Source organism: Centruroides vittatus, unplaced genomic scaffold, assembly GCF_030686945.1.
Source record: "Centruroides vittatus isolate TY-2023 unplaced genomic scaffold, ASM3068694v2 contig_397, whole genome shotgun sequence".
NCBI lineage: Eukaryota > Metazoa > Arthropoda > Arachnida > Scorpiones > Buthidae > Centruroides > Centruroides vittatus.
Window position 1 is genome coordinate 886,742 of NW_027122212.1, and position 27,370 is coordinate 914,111.

At 33.8% G+C, this 27,370-nt stretch overlaps 1 protein-coding gene across 5 annotated transcripts in view; it reads right to left on the reverse strand.

The window, feature by feature from the left end:
* LOC136976158 (adenomatous polyposis coli protein-like) overlaps positions 1–27,370 on the reverse strand; it is a 99,852-nt gene that overhangs the window by 19,295 nt on the left and 53,187 nt on the right. For 4 of the 5 annotated variants that reach the window (XM_067271372.1, XM_067271371.1, XM_067271369.1 and 1 more), the window contains 2 exons: positions 26,844–27,061; positions 23,400–25,203 (listed from right to left, as the gene is read on the reverse strand). In XM_067271372.1, the coding sequence (XP_067127473.1) occupies positions 23,400–25,203; positions 26,844–27,061 (2,022 nt within the window). The remainder of the gene's footprint in view (positions 1–23,399; positions 25,204–26,843; positions 27,062–27,370) is intronic. The other variant, XM_067271373.1, reaches the window with a different exon arrangement.

Here is a 27,370-nt window from a genome sequence, read left to right on the forward strand (position 1 = left end):
ATCGATGTTTTTAGGTACCGCCTGTACAGAATGAACTTATAGCTGCAAATATCAAAAGTTGAATCTGGAAATTTATTTTCTTTATGAGGCCTATATCTTGAAAATTTAATAAGTGATTTAAAAAATAAAAAATAGTTTTGAACATATATTTTCCTTATCTACCCATAGCTCGCGGGAGTGCATCTCGTACTGAAACACAGTGTATAAACATAGTATGTATTTCACACCTCCCCTCGCCACTTAGACTATGCCTACGACAACAAGTCGATCGCGACACATTTTTAAGATAAAAAGTAGTTCTTATGTACACAAAAGTTGGCCACTCCTGATATAGACAATTTGTGGCTACAGGTTTTTGTGCAAAGGGAAATCCAGTGGCCAACAATCAATGTCAGATGAGACTATGGACTGGGTCTGTAAAGCTTTCCAATAAACCCCATGGAAAGTCAACATAGAAGTCAACAAATCAAAAGCTTTAATTGTAACAAACAACTGTCTGGAGAAAAAACATGTCCAAAAGCATCACTATTGATTTGGACATGCTGCACCATGTTTGGGATGAATTAGAATATTGCACTGGTGTCTGTCATGTCATGCAAGGAAGTCACATACAGCATATTAAACTGTCTCAAAAAACTTTCAGAGTTTTTCTAGAAATGTATCTTACATTATATGTTAGTATTAGTTTGCAGTTAACAGAATAATTTTTTTTGAAACCAGGAAATTCTTTTTGTAAAATTCTGTTAGGTATGTATACGTATATATAAACAAGATATATACAGTATATTGACTTAAAACAGTCCACTAAAGGATCATTTATATCAAGGGTTGGCAACCTATCAGTGGTGTTGTGCTGAATGTAAGTTACAGTGTTATTCCAATTGCCAAAATGATTCTACCAAGTTTATTATATAAGTTATCAATTTTAGTCCAGTTATAACAAACTTCAAAAATGTATAATTTTGAAGTTAAGTCGTTAACTGAATTATGTTCTTACATGCGAAGCGCTTGTATAACACATAGATGTGACATGAAATGTAAAAGCATGCACTATAATAGAAATATACAAACAAGAGATTCATTTTTAATGTACCATGGCTTTCACTGAACTATGACTTCTGTTTAAATGTGTTTAAATTAATAATTAAAATATAATTTTTACTACATTTCTATTCAATCAGAGTGCCACTGAAAAGTATCCTGTATGCCACATTTGGCAAGCATGCCATAGGTTGCTGACCCCTGATTTATATCATCTTTTCAGGAACAAGCTTAAAAATGGTTGACAACACTGGTCATTCCCACACTGGTGTTTATTTTGTGCAGTTCTTGTATTCCATGTATCATTCTATGAGAGCACAAATAGCAACCATTTCTATATACCTATAATGAAAAACTCATATATTGTACATACTGGATAGATTGTACATTGGGTACATACTGGATAAATAGAATACGACAAAAAACACACCTTTAACAATCCAGCATATAAAATTTACTAAAATAAAAATGTTTTCGATCATATTTAACTGATCTTCCTCAGTTACCATAAAATAGAACATGAAAATAGAATGTAAACTTAAATATATATGAAAACAAGAATTCTGAGATAAATACATAAATAAATAACTGAAAATGTAGTTGCAGACAATAAAATAAATAACAAATAAATGTTTATTAATAAAAATAAAAATGTCTCTTAATAAAATTAATCTTCATAAAAAGATCGCCATGCAGTAGCTAATGTGTCTGCGTCCCTATGGTTGATGCAACCAGTTCTTTTGTGCGCTTTAAAAATCTCTAATCTTTCAAGATATTTCATCGTGTATATATTTGTTGTTGGTTTGATAATTGATGCTTGCTCCCCTTGGAAATGAATATCCTGTTGCCGTGTGTAAACTGATAGTGTGGTGTTATCGAGCTTCTTATCAATTGTATATTTATGTTCCTTGAGTTGCTGTTGTGAGTTGTGCATTGTGGCACCCACATAGACTAGATTAGATCCGAAATGTTGATCGTTTAATGGGATGGAATAGATTTCCGTGGCCAAATTACAGTCATATTGTTTTTTATCGTTTGTTAAAATTCTGAAAACCATAGGGTTGCGTCGAGATTGTTAGCCTTGACTACCTTCTTATGTATACTCTTAAAAATGGGATATAACTTAAAACTACCCTTTGTTTTTGGTCCAATGACATATGCTGATGTTTTGTTGCTTGAAAGGTTGTGATTAATTTCTTTATCATTTCTATCGAGTATCCTTGTTGTTCTGCAATCCTTAAGATGTAATTCAGCTCTGTTACTGTGTGATTTATGCTTATACAATGCATATAAGCCCTTCTTATCCAGGATCTAAATGCTGCTAATTTGATGTGAAGAGAATTGACAGAGTTATGTGGAATTAAAATTGGCTGAAAACATAGTTTTCTGTATACATTGGTCCAAATTTCTCCATGTTTGAAAGTGATGGAAATGTCCAAAAATTTACAGTAGTATCACTCTTCTGGTCTAATATTGTAGGAATAATTTGTACAGATTATCATTGATCGCTTTCAAAAATTGCTGCAGGTTTGGTTTTCTCTGCCATAAGATGAATATATCGTCCATGTACCTGGTGTATAAAATAATTTTATACACTAGATACAAGGACACATTTTCATTCTTATTAAGAAACATTTATTTGTTATTTATTTTATTGTCCACAACTACATTTTCAGTTATTTATTTATGTATTTGTCTCGAAATTCTTGTTTCCATTTATATTTAAATTTACATTCTATTTTCATGTTGTGGAGACACAGTATAGCATAACATTTTGTCTTGAAGCCATGTGGTGCCACTGTAAGGCTCTCCAGCATGACATGCAAGTGACTCTGTGGTGCCATGAGGAGGGAAAGAAAGTACAAATTTGGAGGGTTGAACAGATAGAATCAAGGCAGGAAGTGATTTATCAACACATGTCCTGTTTGCTCAGCCCACAGATGCAGGGATGACATACTGTGGAGGAGTTTCACAAATGTCATTGCTTTGGCTCTCATGGGGTTAGGTCTTGGTTATTCCTGTACATAAACATGGGGAGGAAATAGCAAGGTTGAGACTGAAGTTTTAAATGCAAAAACGTGTATATTGGACGTTCAGCGCCATCTTCCTGTAAGCCTAGAATTTTGACAATGGCATTTGGAATGTCAAGCGTGATTCCACTGACTTTCCAAACATCATTGTCAAACTTCTAGGCTTACAGGAAAGCGGCGCTGAATGTCCGACGTACATGTTTTTACGTTTAAAACTTCAGCCTCAACCTCGCTAATGTTTACCACAAATTGTTCTATGTATCACTAGACTTAGTCATCAGTCTACCACTCTGGGGGAGACAGAATCAAATCTGGGCAATCATAATACCCCAGGAATTTTTCAAAGCGTATCTCTTCTAAATATGTTGGTCATTATATAAAATAAAGAGTAAAATAAAAGCCAGAGAGGTAATGACAAAAAGAAACTGTTTCAACATTTTGTCAACTGTACACACATAGCCTAACAGCAAACAAGTTGTGTTAAAACCATTTAAAAGCCAGCCATTTTCAGACAACAGTCAAGAAGAAAGTGATATTTATTCATAAACAACAATTCTACAAACCCAATTTTTGAATGAAGTCAGATGATCTACTGGAGGCTAAGTTAAGTGGTATTTATCATATGAGACTTGAGACTTTATGTGAAAATTTTCAGGTTAAGAAAAAATCACCTGATTAAGACAGATTTTGTCATTGTTTTCCTTTAATATTCACAATCCTTTGTATCATTTCATCTGTAATGGGAATACTCATGCTGAAGTTTTTTCTTTAAGAAGTAATTCTTCTTATCTTATGTATTCCAATCATTCTCATTTTGATTTTTGTCCTGTATTTGCTTTCTTCAGAGTATCAGTAAATTTCAATAATTTCAATTTTTAAACTTTTGTGTTCCTAGTGCTAGTTCACATAGAACACACAGTGCTAGTTCAATAGCAACTTGCACCTAAGACAAAACTGATTTTTGCCACCTCTGCTTTCAGAATGGTTGCCAATAGAAAGCCCACTTAGTGCAGCACTCTTGTATGAACTACTTATAACAACTTTCAAGTACATTTATGGGACTTCATTGTATTCAGCTTATTGTTTTTTCCTTTTTGAGCATTTTTGGTACTTGCCACCTCACTGATTGAGCCAGTCCTATGAACATATATGGCATAAGGAATATTAGAGGGATAACCCTAGTGCCAGATTAACCTAGTAACAAAAGTAGCATATTCTACAGACCTTGCATAAATGCTTGCAAGCTGTCTAATGAAATTCCATCCCACAATTTGGCAATTCTGTTGTTTATATATCAGGGAGCTGCATCTGTATGGTATGTAATCATTACAGATGTCATTATTAACATGATATGAATAAACAATTTTGTTCAAATTTAACTTTACTGAGTTAGGTGTATGTCTATACTGATGAGTGTTATGTGGAAGTGTGGTGTAATGTGTGAGAGTAACATGGATGTGGTAAATATTTATGTGTACTTCTTAAATTTAAAACCCCTTTATAATATTTACTACAGGCCCTGCACTAGCTTAATCTTGTCCTGGATGAGACCTTTACAAGTGAGATGTTAGACAGAGCAAGGAGGGTTAATACCCCCCTTAATTTCCTTCTAATTCCAATCTGAATCATTCCAAAGACTATTTCTCCATATAATCTATGATCATGCTTTTTTATTTTTGATGTAATATAATTTCTTTTTTAAATTAATATCTGAAATTCATTGAGACTAGGTTATTGAAATATTAATTACTAGTTTCCTTCATATAACTCATCAATACAATTATATTTTACAAAAAATTGCTAGAATGAAAATACCTTTGCATAATCTGCACTACCATATACCCAAAACCTCCAAAGTAGCCACTAAAAACACGATACTTACCAACATAAAGTTTAGAAAATATTTCAAACGCTGTTTTTTTTTTCTTTCTTATTTTTTCACTTTATTTTCATTAGCAGTTTAATGTAGATAAAATTATAATTATTATTACTATTATTATTATTATATTAAAATAATATATAATGTTAAAATAAACTCGAAAAAATTTTAATATCATTTATTAGCATGAATTCAAGAGTTAGTAGCTCAGCTCTTATTTGCTGTAAAGAACTAACATATAACAAAATTAATAGTTTACTTCTTTAATAATTATTACATAGAGAGGAGAGAATTACTAATAATTTATTAGCTTTCAAAATATAAGTTAAGAAGTGTCTAAAAATATCAATTAAAGTGTGGATTGATATATGAGTAAAAAATAAAACAAAAGTCTATTGGAACGTGAGTAACTAAAATAAATACGACCTTTATCTATCCAGCAATAAATATTTAATAACATAAAAACGTTTTCAACCATTTTTAACAGTCTTCATCAGTTAATCAAATATTAAAAAAGAACATTAAAATAGAATGTATGGAATACATGTGAAAATCCAACAGAAATTGCACATGTGTAGAATAAATATAAATACAAAAATAAAGAAAAATGTGCACAATGATTACTTATAAACACTAAATATAAAATAAAAATAACATAAAATTATGGCCACCATAAGGAAATTGCAGGATGACCACAAGGTATTAACACGTATTATTGTAAAAAGATTTCCATGTAGTGGACAATGTGTCTGCATCTCTATGATTAATGCAACCCGTTCTCATATGTGCCTTGTATATCTCTATCTTCTCGAGATGCCTCACTCAATTATTTCCCATTCTTAAACAAAATGCTTAGGGAAGTTTCCAACACTAATAACCTTCAAATCATTTATCAGCATAACCCAACAATTTATAGATTGTTAAGAAACGATAAGAAGAAAGAGAATCAGAATTCTTTGACGAGGATTTATTCCATACCTTTAAAAGACCATCGCTTTGACTCTGACCTAGTTTATGTACGGGCAACTATGCGGTAATTAAAACAAAGACTCAAAGAACACAGATGCTCCGTTAATAAGAACACAGATAGTACTGTACTTGCATCATTCGCCAAACAGCAAGAGGTCAATGTCTATTAAGATCAAGCATCCATCATCAGAGTTCAGCTCGTCTCCTATTCCAGCAATCAGAAGACAGGGAACAGTGGGGATGCACGCTCTAACCTAACCTAACCTATTCTAATAAATTACCATAATTATTAGCAACCAAATTATTAGAATAGGTTAGGTTAGGTTAGAACATGCATCCCCACTGTTCCCTTCCGTGTGTCCCCCACTAGGTCCTTAGGTATCTTCGATACCTAAGGACCTAGGGTAACGTTAACCAAACACGGTATTGATTAGAAGTGACATAACACTTGTACAAAACTATAAAATAAAAATAAGCTAATCAGTACTTATCAGTTTGTATGTTTTTTATTAAGCCATGCACTTTTAAGTAATTAACTTTCGAAAATATTTTCAAAAATTCAAACAAAATAATAAAAATAACTTTTAAAAATCAAACTAAAATTAAAAATGAACTTATTTGTGTTTTATGATGAACTTAAATTAACCATTAATATATTTAACCATTAATATACTTGAATAATAATTCTAAACTAGTTTGGCCTGACATGCTTACGCCAAACTAGTTTTGCCTAGGCAAAACTAGTTTGGCATAAAATCAGGTTTTGCTGGTAACATATATATATATGTAACATATGTTACATATTATATATATATATAGAGAGAGAGAGAATGAAGAAAAGAACTAAAGACAAGACATGCAAATATGTGTGTTTTATGGTTTTCAGAAAAGATCACAATCTGGGATGAATATATATACAGTATGTAAAAAATTGTTCATGTTTTTAAACATGCTCTTGGTAAATTTAGACAAAGGAAAAGCTGTTGAATGATTTTTGTAATTGCAAGTTAATCAGCAGATAACCTGTACCTGTTTTGAAATTGATTTTTAGATATAGATAAGCTATACAGTAAACACAAAAAAATATTTAAAACTGATATTAAATAAGTAAAAATTTATTTGACAAGTTTTTTAAAAACCGAATTTCCCAAAAGAAAGAAATCTAGTATCCCAAATGGATAAATAAAAAAATCATCAACTTTTATTTGAATTACTTATTAAATTATTGGGCTGCAATTAGTACTGAGTTTAATGATTAAAGAAATTGAACTAAAAATTTCTAAATTATTTATTAAAAGTAATTTATAATAAAATTATTTAAAAACTATCTATCTTTAATAATAACTTCCTTTAATCATTAATCTGATAAAATCTAGAAATTCTGATTTATTGCTTGACTTTCTTAACTGGATTGTAATTATGTTTTAACTAAACTTATATACTACATTTGCTTTATTCTAAGATGCTCAATGATTTGGAAATTGAATTTTAAGGTTTTTTTTATTGAAGAAAATGTTTTAATCATCAAATTTATTGAATTTTTAACTTAATAAAATTAAATTGGAAGAACAATGTAAATATCATGAAATGAGTAATGTTGAGCAATTCTATTGCTATACTCTTCTATACAATAACTCTTCTTTTAATGCACCATGTAGTCCACTAGCAATAACTGTTGATTGCTGTTTTTGATTGCAAACCTAAGACACAATTGACCATCTCAAGATTCATCTTTACTTTTCAAGATTCATTTTTACTTATTTAAAAATAGATAAAAGAAGTGTCTTAGAATCAAGGAACTATGATATGTCAATAAAATAATAATTAGAAGTGTTCTAATAGAAATAAATGCAAAGAAATAGTTTTTAATGCATTCATATATAGTTTTAGAAGCAAAAGTTTCTAGCACACTAAAAAATTTAGAATAAATAAAGAAAAAATTCAGAATTCATTAAAAAATTGCAATATATTGGGTTGTTCGGAAAGTTCGTAGCGATTTTTGATAGCCGACAGTTGAGACACCGATTGACGCAAAAATGATTAGAATTGTACAAACCAATGAATATTACGATAAATGACCTTGAGACGCGTCCGTTACAAAAAAACCGTTAAGATTATTCAAATAGCGTTTAATTTGGCTCATTGCAAAAATGGATGCGAACAACATGCATTATCGACACTTGTTTCTTTTCTTTTTTCATAAACGCAAAAATGCTGTACAAACAGCAAAAAAGATATGTGATGTTTATGGTGGGAGTGCTGTATCAGAATCAACTGTTCGAAAGTGGTTTGCAAAATTTAAAACGGGTAATTTCAGCCTTGAAGATGCTCCTCGCTCAGGAAGACCTCCTGTTATTGAAGAGGACCAAATCAAAGCATTATTGGATGAAAACCCTCATTACACAACTCGAGAGATTGCAGACATAGTGAAGTCATCAAACAGTACTGTATTTCAACATCTAAAGAAGCTCGGATACGTGAATCGTTATGACATTTGGATACCTCACGACTTAACGGAAAAAAACTTACTGGATCGCATCTCCATTTGTGATTCTCTTGAAAGACGAAATGAAAATGACCCTTTTCTGAAGCGTTTAGTGACAGGCGATGAAAAGTGGATCATTTATAACAACATCAGCCGAAAACGATCATGGGGTAAGAAAAATGAATCACCATTAAAAACTCCAAAGGCCGGTCTTCATCCAAAGAAGGTCATGCTCACTGTCTTGTGGGATTGGAAAGGAATCCTGTACTATGAGCTGCTTCCACAGAATCAAACAATTGATTCTGATAAGTATTGTTCCCAATTGGATAAGCTGAACATGGCAATTAAAGAAAAACGTCCGGAACTGGCCAATAGAAAAGGCATTGTGTTTCACCAAGATAATGCCAGACCTCACACGTCTTTACGAACACGCCAAAAATTATTGGAACTAGGCTGGGATGTTTTACCCCACCCCCCTTACTCACCCGACCTTGCCCCGTCGGACTACCATTTGTTCCGTTCTCTACAAAATTCCCTTCATGATAAAAACTTTGATACTTTGGAAGCTTGCAAAAACCACGTGGATCAGTTTTTCGCGGAAAAAACTGAAAAGTTCTACGAAGAGGGTATCATGAAGCTGCCCCATAGATGGCAACACGTCATTAAAAACAATGGCGCATACATCATGGAATAAAAGTATATTTTTAGTATTAAAACAATTTATTTTATTTCTCTTAAAAATCGCTACGAACTTTCCGAACAACCCAATAATAATAAAATTGTTTTAAATGTCATCTAAATTTATTAGAATTCATTACTTGAACACAGCTGTATTATATGTCAACTATCTTAAAAATCAACTTTATCATCAATTTATTTAATATGTTATGAAAATTTTTTTTTAATGGAATCATATTAACCAACAAAACAAATGGAAAATCTTCAGATAGACATATCTAAGATAGATTTATATACTATATTAGTCTCCATAGAATAAAGAACACGCTACTTTATTGCAAGATCTTTATGTATCCTTCTATCATAAAATCACCTAATTCACACCATAGTACTGATCTTCATAATATCATGGAGAAGGATCACTCTGAAAAATTTCATATCACCACCAACCATTCGCCAGTTTAAAATATTTTCAGCACCAGCTTTACTTACTAATTAATGCAGGTGCTGGTAGCCTTATCAGTTTGGCATCTGGAAAGCAAAAGTAAGCTGTCACTTACAAGGAGCAAGCTGGGTTTCCAATTCAAACAAAACTTAGTGAGCACGTGGTCTTAAACACAAACAGTTCCTTGTCAAAATAACAGGATCCACTTCTCAAGCATTTCCAAAAATTGAGATGCTGAAAATTTAGTGTTTAGCTTATAAGTCTTCGAAAGTTTCATGTCTCTGAGTGACAATAGCTGAGTGGATAAGATGCTAGGTACAGACGATTTAGGTTTGACCTTTAAAATTTTAGTTTAGTTCTTTTTGTATGTAACATAATTATTTTATTATTTTATTTCATTTCTTTTCTTTTCTTTCGAAGACACAATGTAGTGACGTAAACTTAAACACTGGGCGAATTTTTCATCCTTTTTATTCGGTTGGTACCAACCGAATAAAAAGGATGAAAAATTCGCCCAGTGTTTAAGTTTACGTCACTACATTGTGTCTTCGAAAGAAAAGAAAAGAAAATACAAAACATGGTTTCCTCAAGATAGAATTTTATTTCATCATTAACTTTATTATTATAATTATTATTCCTCACATTTAAAGATTATTAAACGAAATTAAAATTGTGACATCATTTCCTGTTCAGCAAAAAACACGTCTCTATGTTTAACTGTTTTACATTGTTAAATAAAATTTTTATTTTTTCATAGTTATTTTCAGATATGGTGGTACTGTGATATTTGAAGTGTAACAAACATGATCACATGAGGAAATTGTCCATAATATTAACAATTAAAAAAATAAAATGCTGCAACTATGCTACCCTATTTTCATATTACTTATCTTTTTCATCCATGTACAGTAACATCTAAAGCTTATTTGCTTGTGAGGACATAGTATGTCCTCACAAGCAAATAAGCAAATAATCATGAGTAAAAATATCTAAAAATAAATGTGAAGAAATAAAAGTTTTATTTAATGACATAAAACAGTTAAATTTGCAGAGACTTGTTTTTGCAAAACAGGAAATGGCATCATAATTTTAATCTCTTGTTTTATAAGCTTTAAATGTGAGGAATAATAACAGTAATAATAATAATGCTAATGTGAAACTCAAGAAATGTTCCAGAACAACACTAAAATCTAAAAACCACTAAATTTGTTAATAGTTAATATTGTAAAATATAATATTTATGTCCATAAAAAGGAAATATTAAAATTAATAGAGGAAAATAACCTTTTCTCAAAAATTAGACAACAGAAAACTACACAATGTAAATCCTAAGAATCAACTATTTCCAGTTGGGATCAATTTAAATGTCAATTTTGACTCATCCTGCAATCTGCATTTGGATCTCATTACACTTAGTAATGAGTGACGACCAATTAGAAAGTGGGGATGAGGAAAGATAACCAATTGAAATGGTTGATCTGAAACCAATGATGATAAAAACTCTGATTTCAAGGACACAGGGAGCCTCTCTCTCTGATTTCTCATAGTACAGCATCTTACTTGGTTGAATTCTCCACTTCTTCCTTGACTCAAAATGCTGATCATCTCCTTCTCAACAGACTCTCTCACAACAACACCGAGGCAGTCAACTCCAAAGAGAACACTGAAGGATCCTTCTCTCAGGACTTTCTCTTTAAAAATAAACCTGAAGATTTACAGTCTTTACCAGCAGATCCAAGAATATTATTGCTATAAGCTTTATTTTCTTGTTTAAATAAATCAGGACAATTTTTTTTGTAACTGTTGAGTCTGACTCGATGTCTATCACACTTACATATGAATTGGCACCTTTCTTTTGTTCTGACTTAGAGCATAACTCTGCAACGTATTTTTTTGCAATGTATTTGTTTATTTACCACATCATTAGTGTAATGATGTGATAAAATAATAAAATAAGTTTGCTACACATAAAAAAACCAAACTAAAATTCTAAAGGGTTGAACCTACATAGTCTAAGTGCAGTACCTGGTGTGAGAAGCCGGGGGTTAGAGATTAGTGCTCTTTAACCTTTTCCTGACATCAGTCTGGTGAAGACTGCTCAAGTGTCACTAAATGGCTTTGATTTAGATTAAGAGGAAGATCATCAAGATCTTCCTATCATCTAGGATTCCTGACACCAGTTAGGATTAAATTTAACACATCCTAACTCACGAATAGTAAACAAATGTTGAGTAGGAGGGCTATTTCTAAACATTGAGTTGGGAGGTGTGGTGAGTCTATCAATAGGGTGACCATTTCTTTGAGTAAAGACAGGTGGACAGGTTAACAAAATAACGAATTTAATGAGCTAAATTAAAGTGTACAGCATTATATACAGGCATAAGTAACATTACGTCCAGTACTAGCACTAAGGACTAAAATATATCGGTTATTCATAATCTAGCTTGCTCCCGAATGATTACAGGGGACTATCCACTTAAATCTATGTTGACAGAGAGAGAGCTTATAATTCTACGTACTCTACCCATGAAGATGATTTGTTGTTTCCTGATCTTGTGTAATTGAACATTAGTGAAATGCTCCTAGATCAATAGTCAGCGGCAGTAGGGAGGCATCTGGGGGGATGAGGAGATGATCTGGACGATGCGTCACAGTGTCAAAGTCACCATGTAAAGACACTTCTTGGTAAATGATCGCACTGAAGATCAGATGTGCAGCCATTATATCCCATCAGTTGTGAGAATAAGGTCAGGTGACCTTATGTTTTCTTCAAATGTGTCATCAACACGCGGGTTAGGGTGGTGAGAATTTGACTTGTCAGATTCACATCATGAGACTCATTTACATAACGATGTTCCCAGGTATCAACAATTTAACACTTACTGTTATAAGTTTTCCTCGATGAACTCCCAGGATCTCACACTAGTGTCTTATCCACTTTGCTATTACCATTCAAAGACGAGAAACTTCCAAAGATTTAAAAGCTAAACACTCAATTTTTAGAGCCCAGTTTTTGGAAATGATTGAGAAGTAGGTCCTATTATTTGGACAAGGAGCAAGGAACTTTTTGTGTCTAAGGTTTTGTTACATGTTTAGCAAGTTTCATTTGAATCAGAAACCTGAACATCTGGTCCTCTCCTTGTTAGCAATAGGAATCATTTTTGAATAATTTTTTAATGAATAATTCCAAATAAGACATTTGATTACAATGCTTAAACAGTATTTCACATGTTCTGTCATGTCATGTGTTTGTTTTAGTCTACTGAAAAAAAATCAAAGTGAAAAATGTCCAGAATTCCACAGATTTTTTGATGATTGATTAAAAAAAAATCTGTAAGACACACACACCTTCATGCTGAGAACTTTAAATTTAAATTTAATCATAAAAAACAAACGTTTTTGGCCACTCCACTGGCCATCATCAGGTTAACTATATTCGTGTGACGGTACGTCATAATTTTGTATATACGCGATAGTTATAAGCCTTATATTAATCCTTCAATTCTTTGTTCTGTCTCCCTTGTTTTCTCGATCTTTCTATTTTCACTTTCCTTGCGGGTGGGGCAGTCCTTTCCCCGGAAGTAAGGGGGAGGACAAAAGAAGAAAAAGACCCGGAGGCAAAAGAACGGGAGTAACGGTCATTCTTGGTGTGGAGCTGGGACGGAGCAGACGTGGAGAAAGAATAGGATCGGCTCGTTCAGCGAAATAGAGATCTCGAGGACACATCGTTATTCTGGGTACCCCCTATCCCTTCTTATATATAATTCCATATATTTATCTAACTCTTCTTTCCCCTTTCTATAGCAAGTAAGTTAGTTTTAATCCTAGTTTGTAATAGTCCGGTGAATATCCTATTTGTAACTCGTTATAAATTTGTCGCGCTTATTGTGTGTGAACCACGTGTTTCCCTTTGTTATTTTTGTCTACTCCTTCGCCTACACGTGTGAGGTTTCGAGTCGGAGTTGTAAAAGAATCCTGCGTATCATCACGCGAGGTGAAAGAGTGTTTTATTGATTGTTGTTTTTTTTTTCATTAAACTTAAAGTTTTGTTTTATTGTAAATTTGTCCTTTCGTTGGCCATACACTCGCGTGACTTAACAATGGCGTCCGCGACAGGATTCTTGCTCTGACCTCTCTGCGTGTAAACGGCATTTTTTGTAAAACCGTATTGTATATTTTTATGTATTGACATCCTTCCCTTTTTGTGTGACGCACGTGGTGATTCTTTAATATGGCTACTAGTGCTCCGGTAGATAGTTCTGTACAAAACGACGGACACAACAGTAACCCATCGTTCGTCGTGACGGGCTTCCTCGGGATGATCCCGATGTTCTCGAATTCCCCCAGTGATTCCGTAAATATAACCCAATTCTTCCAAACTATTGAGAACATAGCTAACCTGGCTGGGTGGAATAACGTTGTGAAGATCGCCGTCTTGCAAGCAAGACTAAAAGGTGAACCTTTGGGAACGTTCTTTTGCTTACTGGAACAGTACCCACATTCCTATGATGAAATTAAACGAGACTTAATAAAATGTTTCGATAAGAGAAAGGCAGGAGGGAAGAATATAATTGATCAGTTACTAAATCTAAGGCAAGGGAATAACGAACCCGTTACCGATTTCATTATACGCACCAGAACACTTCTAGCTCGTGCGATTAAAGATCATCACGAGATAATTGCTTTACGTGACAAAATTATAATGGAGAGGTTTATAAAGGGGTTGTGCTCTCGTATAAGGGCCAACGTGATGAGGAGATCTCCCAAGTCTCTTGATGAGGCCTTCGAAATGGCGGAATTAGAAGAGAGGATTGAAATCGATTGTAACGGTACTAATGAGCGTAAAGGGGTTTATGCTGCGATGGGCGAAGACAATGAGTATGTATGTGATAAGAACGAATCCATTAATACTCATCAAATAGACCGCGAAAATAAATTAGATAGAATTGAAAAGCAGATTGAGGCTTTGACGGATGCCGTTAGTAAGCTCGTTAGCGTTCGTGATAAAAAGGATAGGGTCAACGATAAGAAATGTTTCAATTGTGGTATGAGAGGTCATTTCGCTCGCAGTTGCCCAGCACGCGGTAATCATAATTTAAACTTATAGAGGAGCACCATGATAGCCAGTATCGTGCTCCACGTATACAATTAAATCTGGCAAAACACGTTACTCGTTCTGTTAATGGTCTTCCCATTATTAAGGGTAAAATAAATAATCATGGTCTCACCCTGCTCGTCGATACGGGCGCGGAAAAGTCTCTCCTGAGTACTAAATTTGTTAAGCAGATATCCCGTACGTATGTCAATCGCGCTACTATCGATTCTCATAGGATAGGCATAAGGGGCATCAATGGTATTGTTACCGAGTGTGAGAAAATATTACGCTGTGTCATAATGCACGGCACCAGTTGTCATGAGACTACTATCGCTTGCATGGCTCTCCCGGGTCATGCCGAGTATGATGCTATAATTGGCATGGATGTGATAAGTAACATCCCTGCGATTATCGACAGTGTGAGAGAAATGGTGAGTGAGTGCTGTCGTAAGAGCTTCAATACTCCTATTTCCCCCGTTAATTGCGTTAATAATACGCCTATGGTATCCCAAGATTTTAGTCACTTAAATTCTCAGACAAAGGAAAGACTTTATAGTATATTAAATAAACACCCAGGTTGTTTTGCCACTTCTATATCCGAATTGAAGGGTACGACGAAGTTCTCTCATAAGCCCATTATCGAAACCAGCGAACCGGTCCATGCCAAGCAATACCGCATACCGGAGTGCTATCTGAAAGATTTCAAAAACCTACTAACATCTTATTTAAAGGCCGGCATCATAGAGGAGAGCTCCTCTGCCTGGAATTCCCCCATCTATATCATAAAAAAGGACTCGGGTGAGCTTCGTATGACCCTTGATCTAAGGCGTATTAACGAGTTTACACTCTCCCAAGACTTTCCCATAGCGAGGGTCGATGAAATACTGAGCAGGCTCCACGGAAGTCAGTACTTTTCTGTTTTAGATCTTAAATCAGGATACTTTCAAATCCCCCTAGACCCCTCTATTAGGCACATATTTGCTTTCTCCACGCCCTGGGGTAAATATCAAATGTGTAGGTTACCCCAGGGAGCTAAAAATAGTGGAAGATATTTCCAGTATGTAATGTCTAACCTGTTGGGTCAATTCCTGGGTATCAACTGTTACGTATTCCAGGACGATGTTGTGTTATTTTCCCGTACGATAGACGACCATATGGACCTTCTTGATAAGGTCTTGAGTATCCTTGATTGCGCTAATTTAAAATTACATCCTGAAAAAAGTAAATTGATTATGAGCGAGGTACGGTACTTAGGGCACGTGATTGATAAAAACGGGATCCTCCCCGACCCCAAGAATATATCTGCCATCACAGATTTGAGCCACCCAGTGAATGTTAAACAAGTACGCGCGTTCCTTGGGATGGTCGGTTTTTTTCGCAGATTCATCCCAAAATTCGCTGAGTTAGCTCTCCCATTAATCGATCTAACGAAAAAGGGAAAAAGGTTCATATGGAGTGAACAATGTCAAGCCTCATTCGACAAATTTAAGACTATCCTCACGAAACCTCCCCTACTTGCTCATCCTGATTTCAACAGCCCTTTCAGTTTATACACTGACGCTTCTGATAAAAGTGCTGGGGCTGTGCTAGGCCAGTTACGGGACGGGGGCTTCGTCCCAGTAGGTTATTTTAGCAAAAAATTTCGTGGGGCAGAGGTAAACTATGCGACCGTGGAGAAAGAGTGTTTATCTATCATAATGGCGTTACGCCATTTCAAACCCCTCGTGCTAGGACATACTATAAATATTTATTCTGACCACAAACCCCTAATTTATGTAAACAACATGCATAATCATAATAAACGTCTCATGCGTTGGTCAATGGAGTTATCGGACTATGATATAAAAATCTATCATGTAAAAGGAAAACATAACCCGGTAGCGGATTTACTTTCACGCCCCATTGACGATGAAAATTCTAATATAACTATGAGTTATGATATGAATGTCGTGAGTAATGGGTTCTGGAGACGCATTATTGACTCGCAGGAGAGTGATGAGTTTCTTAACAAGTTGAAGGTACATAAGATAAATCATATTAATGATAACCTAATTCCGAACACCGATATTCAACCTGAGTACCAATTAGAGGGGAGCATTCTCATCAACGTTAAGCCTGGGCGTTATGGTTTGCGCCATTGGAGACGTCCCTGTGTAGGGAAGAATATGATCAACGAAGTTATAGAGGCGTTTCATGCGTCCCCTTTGGCCGGTCATCTCGGTATCGAGAAGACTTGCAACCTTATTGATCGCAATTACCACATAAGGGGCCTATCTACCCACGTTAGAAAATACATTAAGTCTTGCACCATCTGTCAACAGCATAATGTTCACCGTAACCGTGCCCCCTTTCAGGAAACGGAAACGGCGAACTTCCCTTTTCAAAAGGTGGCTGTCGATATAATCGGCCCTCTCAATATTACATCAAGAGGTTACCGTTATCTTATGTCGATAATTGATTTATATACTAGATATGCTGAGGTATGCCCCATACAAAATCAATCGTCCCAGACCGTTACTGAGGTCTTATTCGAACATGTTATTTGTCGTTATGGTTGCCCGGAGATCATTATTTCTGATAGGGGGGGCAACTTTACGTCACAGGTATTCCGCGAGGCATGTGAGTCTCTTTCCATCAAACATAATGTTACCACCGCGTATCGCCCTTGCGCGAATTCCGTTTGTGAACGCCTTAATAAATCTATCGTGAAAATTATATCCCGCATATCGTGCGGAAATAACAAGGACTGGGACATATTCGTACCTCCTGCTGTGTTCGCATACAACAATGCCTCGCACTCCTCAACGGGTGAAGCACCCGCCTTTCTTTTATATGGATACGATCCCCGCCTCCCCTGGGCTTTCCCTAACGATATTGAACATGATTTTGTCAATGACGAATCACTCAGTGAGTGGAAGAGAAGACTTAAGTATATTCGTGAAATAGCTTACGAGGTCGGTAGAGATAAGAATAGGGAGGGTCGAAATCGGATAAATCAGGGGAGGAATGTCACTGATTGGAAGATAGGTCAGCGGGTCTGGCTCTTGCGAAAGGAAAAAGGGAAGCGTTTCGGAAAATTCTCCCCCAAGTACCTAGGTCCGTTTCGCATAGCCCGGATCTTGGGTCCTGTGACAGTAGAGATCGAGAACAATTCTAGTAGTAACCGCATGACTGTTCATGTCGACCGCTTAAAGCTGTGTCAAGTACCTATAAACATTAGGAGGATACATAGGAAGCGGAGGCAAAGAATTTCTAAAGTTGAGGAACCCGAACGTAACGATGAAGAGGAAGATGATCTGCCGATTCAAATCCGAATCCCGCATGTACCAACGAGAGACATGCATGATCAACAGGAGGAAAACGAATGTCTTGGAGGTTCTCCCGATGAAAATGCGGTAGTCGACGCTTCACCAAGGCCCCGTCACAACTATTATCTGCGCGGTAATAAAGTGAATTATCGTAGGTTGCACTACGGCAATTAATCTTTGTCGGGGGACGTATGTGACGGTACGTCATAATTTTGTATATACGCGATAGTTATAAGCCTTATATTAATCCTTCAATTCTTTGTTCTGTCTCCCTTGTTTTCTCGATCTTTCTATTTTCACTTTCCTTGCGGGTGGGGCAGTCCTTTCCCCGGAAGTAAGGGGGAGGACAAAAGAAGAAAAAGACCCGGAGGCAAAAGAACGGGAGTAACGGTCATTCTTGGTGTGGAGCTGGGACGGAGCAGACGTGGAGAAAGAATAGGATCGGCTCGTTCAGCGAAATAGAGATCTCGAGGACACATCGTTATTCTGGGTACCCCCTATCCCTTCTTATATATAATTCCATATATTTATCTAACTCTTCTTTCCCCTTTCTATAGCAAGTAAGTTAGTTTTAATCCTAGTTTGTAATAGTCCGGTGAATATCCTATTTGTAACTCGTTATAAATTTGTCGCGCTTATTGTGTGTGAACCACGTGTTTCCCTTTGTTATTTTTGTCTACTCCTTCGCCTACACGTGTGAGGTTTCGAGTCGGAGTTGTAAAAGAATCCTGCGTATCATCACGCGAGGTGAAAGAGTGTTTTATTGATTGTTGTTTTTTTTTTCATTAAACTTAAAGTTTTGTTTTATTGTAAATTTGTCCTTTCGTTGGCCATACACTCGCGTGACTTAACAATTCGAATACTATTTCGAACAACCCGTTCAAAATTGAAATAGATTACAATAGAACTCACGCGCTCAACTACGTAAACCAAAAGTAATATAAATAACATAGAAAAATAAATAAAATAACATAAAATAAAATAAAATAAAACATGCCAATGGTACATGTAAACATAGCAATATCTATATATCTATAGGCCATCTTTTGCGTCTAGTTAATGTGTTCTTGTGACTTTTTTAATTAGAAACTTCCAAGCTGATGGTAAAATGGTCGCATCCTTGTAATTTAAGCATTTTTTGGTTAAGCTGGACTTATAAATTTCACATTTTTCGGTTGTCGCTGCAAGTGTCGGCGAATGGACAGGTGTTATGATTTTGGCTTCTTCCCATTTAACAACGGATCCCTCCGTCTGCGCCATTTTTGCTAACGTTGTTGTGCATTTACTTTTCGTCACATCATATCTGTGTTCCTTAAGTCTTTTACTTAGGCTTCTCGTCTTTTACTTAGGCTTTCTTGGTCCAAGAACGGTTGAACGTTTGATTGCCGCGTACAAGAATCCTAAGAAAAACAAGAAAAAACGAGATCTTACAAACGGCATCACGAAATTCACGTATAATAAGCGTCTATCCTCTGTTATGGAGTGTATTGCGAACCACAGGAACAGCAATATTGTGTACAAAAGAGCTCTCCTCGATATATAAATTACTAAGAAACGACAAAGAAAAAATTAAATGAAGTGAGCAGCCGGGGGTGTACTCGATACCGTACAGCAACGACCAACTAGGGATAGAGAAAGAATACATCGGGGTTACGACGAGAAGCCTAAGTAAAAGACTTAAGGAACACAGATATGATGTGACGAAAAGTAAATGCACAACAACGTTAGCAAAAATGGCGCAGACGGAGGGATCCGTTGTTAAATGGGAAGAAGCCAAAATCATAACACCTGTCCATTCGCCGACACTTGCAGCGACAACCGAAAAATGTGAAATTTATAAGTCCAGCTTAACCAAAAAATGCTTAAATTACAAGGATGCGACCATTTTACCATCAGCTTGGAAGTTTCTAATTAAAAAAGTCACAAGAACACATTAACTAGACGCAAAAGATGGCCTATAGATATATAGATATTGCTATGTTTACATGTACCATTGGCATGTTTTATTTTATTTTATTTTATGTTATTTTATTTATTTTTCTATGTTATTTATATTACTTTTGGTTTACGTAGTTGAGCGCGTGAGTTCTATTGTAATCTATTTCAATTTTGAACGGGTTGTTCGAAATAGTATTCGAATATAGTTAACCTGATGATGGCCAGTGGAGTGGCCGAAAACGTTTGTTTTTTATGATTAAATTTAAATTTAAAGTTCTCAGCATGAAGGTGTGTGTGTCTTACAGTGAAATAGAGTCTGAGTGAGAGTAGGAGAAGAATAAAAAAAAATCTATAATCTGGAAACACTGGGGTGGCACTGCAAAAAACTGCCTTCAGTTCTCAATGCCACTCCCTACTTTTCTGCCTGAACTTGTTATGAAATTGCTATATGTGTGGTGCACAGGACCCCATCACACAGAAGCTAGACATTTTGCTGTTTTTCCTAAAGTGTGCTTTGTGATTCAATTTTATATTGAATGTCAAAATAAGCAGATTAGGGATTTATTGCCACTTGCTATCACCAGTACTGTGAGTGATCGGTTAATGAATAGTTTGAACTGTGAACAAATTGAACAATGAACACTTTTGCGAAAGATTTTTATGTTCAGACAACAAACACATGATCAGATAATGAACACCTGACAGAACAAACACAAGAAGAAACAACAATGCATTTAAGATTTGTAAAACTATATTTTACTGGCATCAATGAATGGTTTATGAAATGAGACTTTCACAGTTGTATACATAACCTGTTTTGCTCTAGTTGATTTCTGTTGTCTGAATTTTTGTAAGTATTTTTCTGAACTATTTATTTAAAAAACTGATAATATTATGGGACCTAAAAAGAATGGAGTATCAAGAACTGTGTTCACTACAGAAACTTAGCAAGGGATAATAACCAAGGTAGAGAGTGGGAAGATGTCTGATGTTGGCAGTATGGCTTTAACAGGTCTACAGTAAGCTCAATTTTAGCTAAGAAAGATGTAATAAAAAGACTAAAGCAGTTAATGGAGTAATAAAAATCACATCTGAGAAACAAAAATGTGCCATCCATGGAAAATGGAAAGATTGCATTTAGTTTGTTATTACATGTAAATAAACATATTAAGAAATTATATAATTATTTTTTGGGATCTCTGTAATGAATTAATCAAATTCCCATAAAAATCTATGGTAAATTGATAATTGGTTAATGAACAATTCAGGTAGCAAACTTTATCTTTTAACAAATTATGTTTGTTAACCAATCACCCACTGTATTATATTTTTATTGCCAGTTTAATGAAAATATTGCCAAGTGGCAATTATGGTGCTATGCAGCACACCTGCATAGATGCATTTTACATTCTATTACATGCTGTTCAAATGAAATCAATGAAAAGACTCTTGTTATAGATACAATTCTAACAGCAAGTACTATTGACAGATGATAAATGAATCATTAATTCATTTTACATAAATCTGAAATATATGATGATAAATAAAATATTGCTTATGATAATTTTGTACATATGGTATTATATTTCACTGTAGTTGTGTATTTACATTTGACATATAAGCTTTGTTGTAACAATTATAATATTGTTAGTATCATAGTGTCAATAAATGTCCAGTAAACATCATGCAATTTATTTACTATACTTATTACCCATTTATATAAAATTCAGTACAAATTAATTAACATTTTATCTTATAAATTAAAGTTAATAATAAAATTGTACAGGTACTCCTCACTTTACAACCTATCTGCTTAATGACCACTCGCACTTACGACCAATCGAGTTTCGACCTGCAATTCGGGGAAATCCCCTTTTTCAGCTTGAGTGTTGATCAGTGGCGAACGGTGACATGCGCACTAAGCGTACTATAATAGGCTTGAGCATACTATAATTATCTTATAGTACACTATTAGCCTATTATATTATTATAACAGTCTTTTTATGAATAAATTTGAAGTTTGTTGCATAATTTGTATAATTTTACAACGATCCTATATTCCTGGCACAAGCTCCTCACTTATCGACCAATTCGCTTAACAACATAGTCGCCAGAATGGAACTCGGTTGTAAAGTGAAGAGTACCTGTATTAATGATGAAATTTTACTATCAAAAATGTTTTAACACAGTAATTAAGCTTGATTGTTTAACTATTACCATAAATAATGATGACAATATTTAAAAGTCATGCCTAATTAATTAATGATAACAATATCATTTTAAAAAAACAAGTGATATTATTTTCAAATTTTGATTAAGTTGTTCAGTAACTTTGAGATGTAATGAAAGAACTTATATAGCAATGGAATAATCAGCAGACCTTAAATTGTGATCATACAAGGTAGCTATGATTTTCAGCATGTAAGTTACTAGCATTTTTCACTAAATTGACTTACTTGGCTGTGCTTCCATGATATTGTCATGCTATGTGCTATCTACAGTATCTAACAGTGTAAAAATTTTGGTAAAATTTATATCAGGTATAATATTTCATACAGCAAACAAATATCCAATGGTTTAACCATATACAGTTTATTATTCAATTTTCTCTTCTACATATGCATTTTGGGCTGACATAAATTCCCAGCCCCTAGCATACCTGATATAAAAAGACTGTAGATTTAAAATTAGCTATGCTGTAGAAAAGTTTGAAGTGCTCCCTATGGGAGCCCAGTCAGAAGCATTGTTCTGTAAATAAAATAATCTATATATTAATTTGGTAACTCTCAAATACTGTCCAGCTTCATTTAAGAGAATTACTAAGGATACAAACATAGTTCATGTATCAAAATAAAGCCCTTGCCCTGTAGATGAGTCCATTTCAATCAGAAATGAAAAATTCATAACCATTTGGGCATGGTGGAGCTGCAAAGTACAATGTTAAGTCTATCGGACAAACATGTCAGATGCTTATGCTTCATCTAGCAATTTAGTTTATTCTTTAATTATTAGAACATGTTGCTCAACCCCTATTCTTAATTCCTGCTTTTTTTGCTAATTACACATTAATAAAGACTTTTTGCATTATTTTTAACACATATCAGTACACTATCTATTTAAATAAAATAAATCAATTTAAGAATCATTTTTATTTTTTAACTCTTTTAATTTTTTAGGATTTGAAATGATAAAAATCCAGCAACAAATTACATAACTTACTATGTAGGACTTAGTACAAAACTTACTTAAGTTAGTTTTGTATTAAGTCCTACATAGTTTAACTTCTAAGTAATGTTAACTGTTACATAATTATGAACTACATGAACTTCTGAAATAAAATTTAATATTAAAATTTCCTTTCAAATACAGAAATAAGACTTAAATCATATAAATGATTTAAATTCTGTAATGAGTAAAAAAATTATGAGATTTCTTTTATTGTAAGATCACTATTGGAATGTTCACACATTCACATTTTACTTTAAAATTATTGTTGTTAATTATATACTTTATTGAAAATGTGTATCTTACCTTTATCTGAACCAAAGGTATTTCCATGCTCAACTGTTTTGTAATCTTGCATGGGATGCCTCCTTTCAATATAAGGTGAATCTATTTCTAACTTTTTATCATCAGATATAAAATCATTTCTGGAATTTATGTAATTTGACAACTCTGGTGATAATCTCAACTGATTTTTAAAATTGGCATCAAAATATTTTTCATTTAAATCAGCTTCACTTCTACACTGGTTAATACTAGTTTCATCTCTATTTTTTTGTAAATGTGAAGTTTTATAATAACGAAATGGTATATCAAATAATTTTCTCTCATCATTTGCTTCTTGTCTACAAGAAATGTTCTTTGAAATTGTAGATGACATAGAATTATAATTTGTCAAATAATTATTAACTTGAGCACTTTTCTTTCTTAGTTTGTCATTTGATAATGCATAATAATCACTAACATTATATTCACCTCTATAAGCATCATTTTCTACATAACTATTGAGACGTCTGTGAGTGGGATAAAATTTTGATCTTGACATACCTGTTGATAACATGTCATGATGAATACCATTACTATGAACACGTCTGAATGGACTTTCACTGTTCATCATGTCAGCTGATTCTCTTCTAACAGAAGGAAGAGAATTTGGTCTTGGTAGTGATTTATACAACTCTTCACTAGATGCATGAACATTACTCCCAGATACCCTTCTAATCTCATCAATTCTTGATGGATGGCTTGGAAAAACTGACATGTAATTATTATGGTCCATTTTTGGAGCTGAGTTTTCTATGGATTGAAACTCAAGTGATGACCGTCGATGCCTCTGATTTAATAACATTAATCTTGCACTTTTAGCAAATATTTGATATGAATTCTTCATCAGGTGTGGAGGTAATGGCTCAGAGTGTGTACTTCCAATACTATCACGACTTTCAGAACGAGATACTCCATCTGGGGATGATATATATCCATTTATACTAAGATACATTCGTCCAGGTAAATAACCCATATATTGGCACTGGTCTTGTTTATTACTTTGACAACCAAAAGTAAATCTATTTTCTGTTACAAGATGAGTTGGACTTGTTTTAGGACTATCTATATTATCACAAGTCTCAGAAAGATTTTGATCTATTTCTGCTTCTAAAGCTCTCTGCTTTCTTACATAAAGCATAGGCATGTTGGTTTTACCATTACACTGCTGGGTTCCATTCATGCTTCTACTGAGTCCTAATGTCATTCCTGCAGGTCTTGCAGATAAGAGATTTCGTAATGCTGCTGAACTACCCATTGATATCATTTTGTGTTTTGAGTGAACTAAGTTTCGAAGCATGCTTACTGCACCCATTTCCCAAAGTGCTTGCTGGTCTTCGGAACATCTTGCTGAAAGATTCCATAAAGTCCCACAAGCATTACTAACAACAGTTAAGCTAGGTGATTTTAACTGTTGTAGGAGCAATTGAAGACAATTATGATTACGAAGAATTGCACGATATTCTTCTTTCACAGCAATATGACTTGAAATGTTTCTAAGAATTCCACCACCATTTTCTATAATAGCTAAAGTTTTGGAAGAACTTTTATATGTGAGTGTACTAACTAAAAATGCTAATGCTCCATCAACAGCACATATATCAGCTTTATTCATAGTGCAATGTGCAGAAAGATTCCACAGTGCTGAGAGTATACTTTTCAAAATTGATTCTTTAGTTGCACTCATTGCAGCTTTCATTAATGTTACAACAGCTCCCACTTCTCTAAGCATTTGTTTACTTGCTGTATCTGCTCTCCATGATAAGTTTCGTAATACACTTGCTGTTACCTGAAAGAAAATTTTTATGAATTTTTGAAAATCCATCAATTAGGAATCATATTGACAGATACAAATTTAATCTTATACAATTCAAATTTAAATTAAAATTTATAAATGAAAGGAAAATTGAGACACAAACAGCCGACTGCAGAGACAGAGATTACGTTAAACGACGTTTAACAGAATGGCCTATAGACGTTGGCTGGCTGAACCACGGTTTACAATGTGTTGCAAAGACGACGAGCATCTATTTCTAAACGCCCTCTACAAGAACTTCAGCAAAACATTGGCTCTTACTTTCTTGGCCATTACTCCCCTGTTTTAAGAGTCGTTCAGCCAATCGAGTTATTCGTTTGTGACGTCAGAAAAGGTCGCCAGCTATATTCTGAAAGCTTCCGGAAATAAAATCTTAAGGCCGTCAACAACCATTGTTGGCAGCTAATGACAATCCTTTTCCATTTCGATATTTAATTTCGTCGCCAATACGGTTTAAAATACGAACAAATCCATATTTAGAAAATTTATGCCGAATTCGAAATTCGTCTTCAGAATAGATTTTTAACAAATTATTTTGACATCGTATTACTGTCACCCTTCATAACTGTAGAAATAAATAATTTTAAATATTTTATTATTACTGTTATATATTTTTTATTTCTATAAAAAGATTTCAGTAATTATTAAAATTGTCTCATTTGTTTAACAGAACGTTCTGTAACTACAATGACCCCAAAATGCATTAACGTTTTATAACCAACACGATATTCGAATTGTAAATAAATGAATCTAATTTAAATTAATTGTAGTTTTAAGTCTTCTCCCATTTGAATATCGAAATTTGAACATTTAAAACAAATTTAAAATATTTAATTTTGTTATTTTTGTTCCAAGCAATTAATTAATGAATAATTTTGTCGATTCGTACCATTTACAACATTTATCGAAGGAACAATATCCATTTTTTATCTAAACTTTTCCACCAACAAAAGTACAAAAAGCCCTCTAAACCTGCTGTCGAGTGAGTCTAGAAAGTAGGTCAAATAACTTGTTTCTAATCGCTGTCTACATTGTGGCAAGCGAGAAACGCCGTCTCTGCAATGAAATTTTTCTGAACCTCAATCTACCCGATCTGTAAACCGCTGTCGGCCTCTAAACGTTGTCTCTGCAATCGGCTGAAAAAGTCCATAAGCATTGTCTAAATTTTTCTTAAATTTGAACTATGGGATAATAATCATGTAATACTATTGAATTATAATACAATTAATTGAAGTAATATTTCCAATACACTATAAAAGTTAATAAATATATAAACTATAATATACTATATTATTGAAAGCATTATATTTAGACAAATAAGCAGAGTTTAAACAATAAAAATCATATGCAGATATGAATTAAATACATTTTAATCAAGGCATAAGAAAAATTGAAATACTATAATTAATGGCAAAATAATTTCAAAGTGATAAAGATAATAAAAGAACAAATTTTGAAAGTTTAACTTTGGATGAATTGATAATATTAAATACTTTATTTTATCTGAAATGAATAAAACAACTGCAATGAAATATGTTCATATTGGTATATATTTTTAATTTTTTGTTTATATTTTAATATATAAATATTTAAAACACTTTAATTTTACTAACCTGTCTAAGATCTTCACTTGGAGAATGTAATTGTGCAACCAAAGCATGCATAAAATTTTTCATTGAACATAATAAAGCTTTATTGGTACCATCACCAAAAGTTAAATTTGTCAATGCCATACCCGCATATCGTCTAATTGTAACACAATATTGGTTGCTAGTATTTCCATGAACTTCATGATCAATTTGGATCAATTCAGCAATTGCTTGAAGACCACCTAAAATAATTAATAGAACCTTTAGTTTTTTCATAAAAAATGTAACATTACATAAAAGCAATAAATATTAAATAATTGACAAAAATCCAGGAAAAAATATACAATTAGAAACTCTGTAGAATATTTTTAAATATTGTTTTCTGAATTAAAGAAAAATAATACAGTAGAGTGTTGTTTATCCGAAAGCCAATCAACCGAAATGTCGGTTAACCGAAAATGATCCAGTCGGACTGTGTCGTGCTGAATCAAACGTTTTTGATACTAGATTAACTTCCAAAATATAATTTTTTTGTTTTTACATTTTTCAAT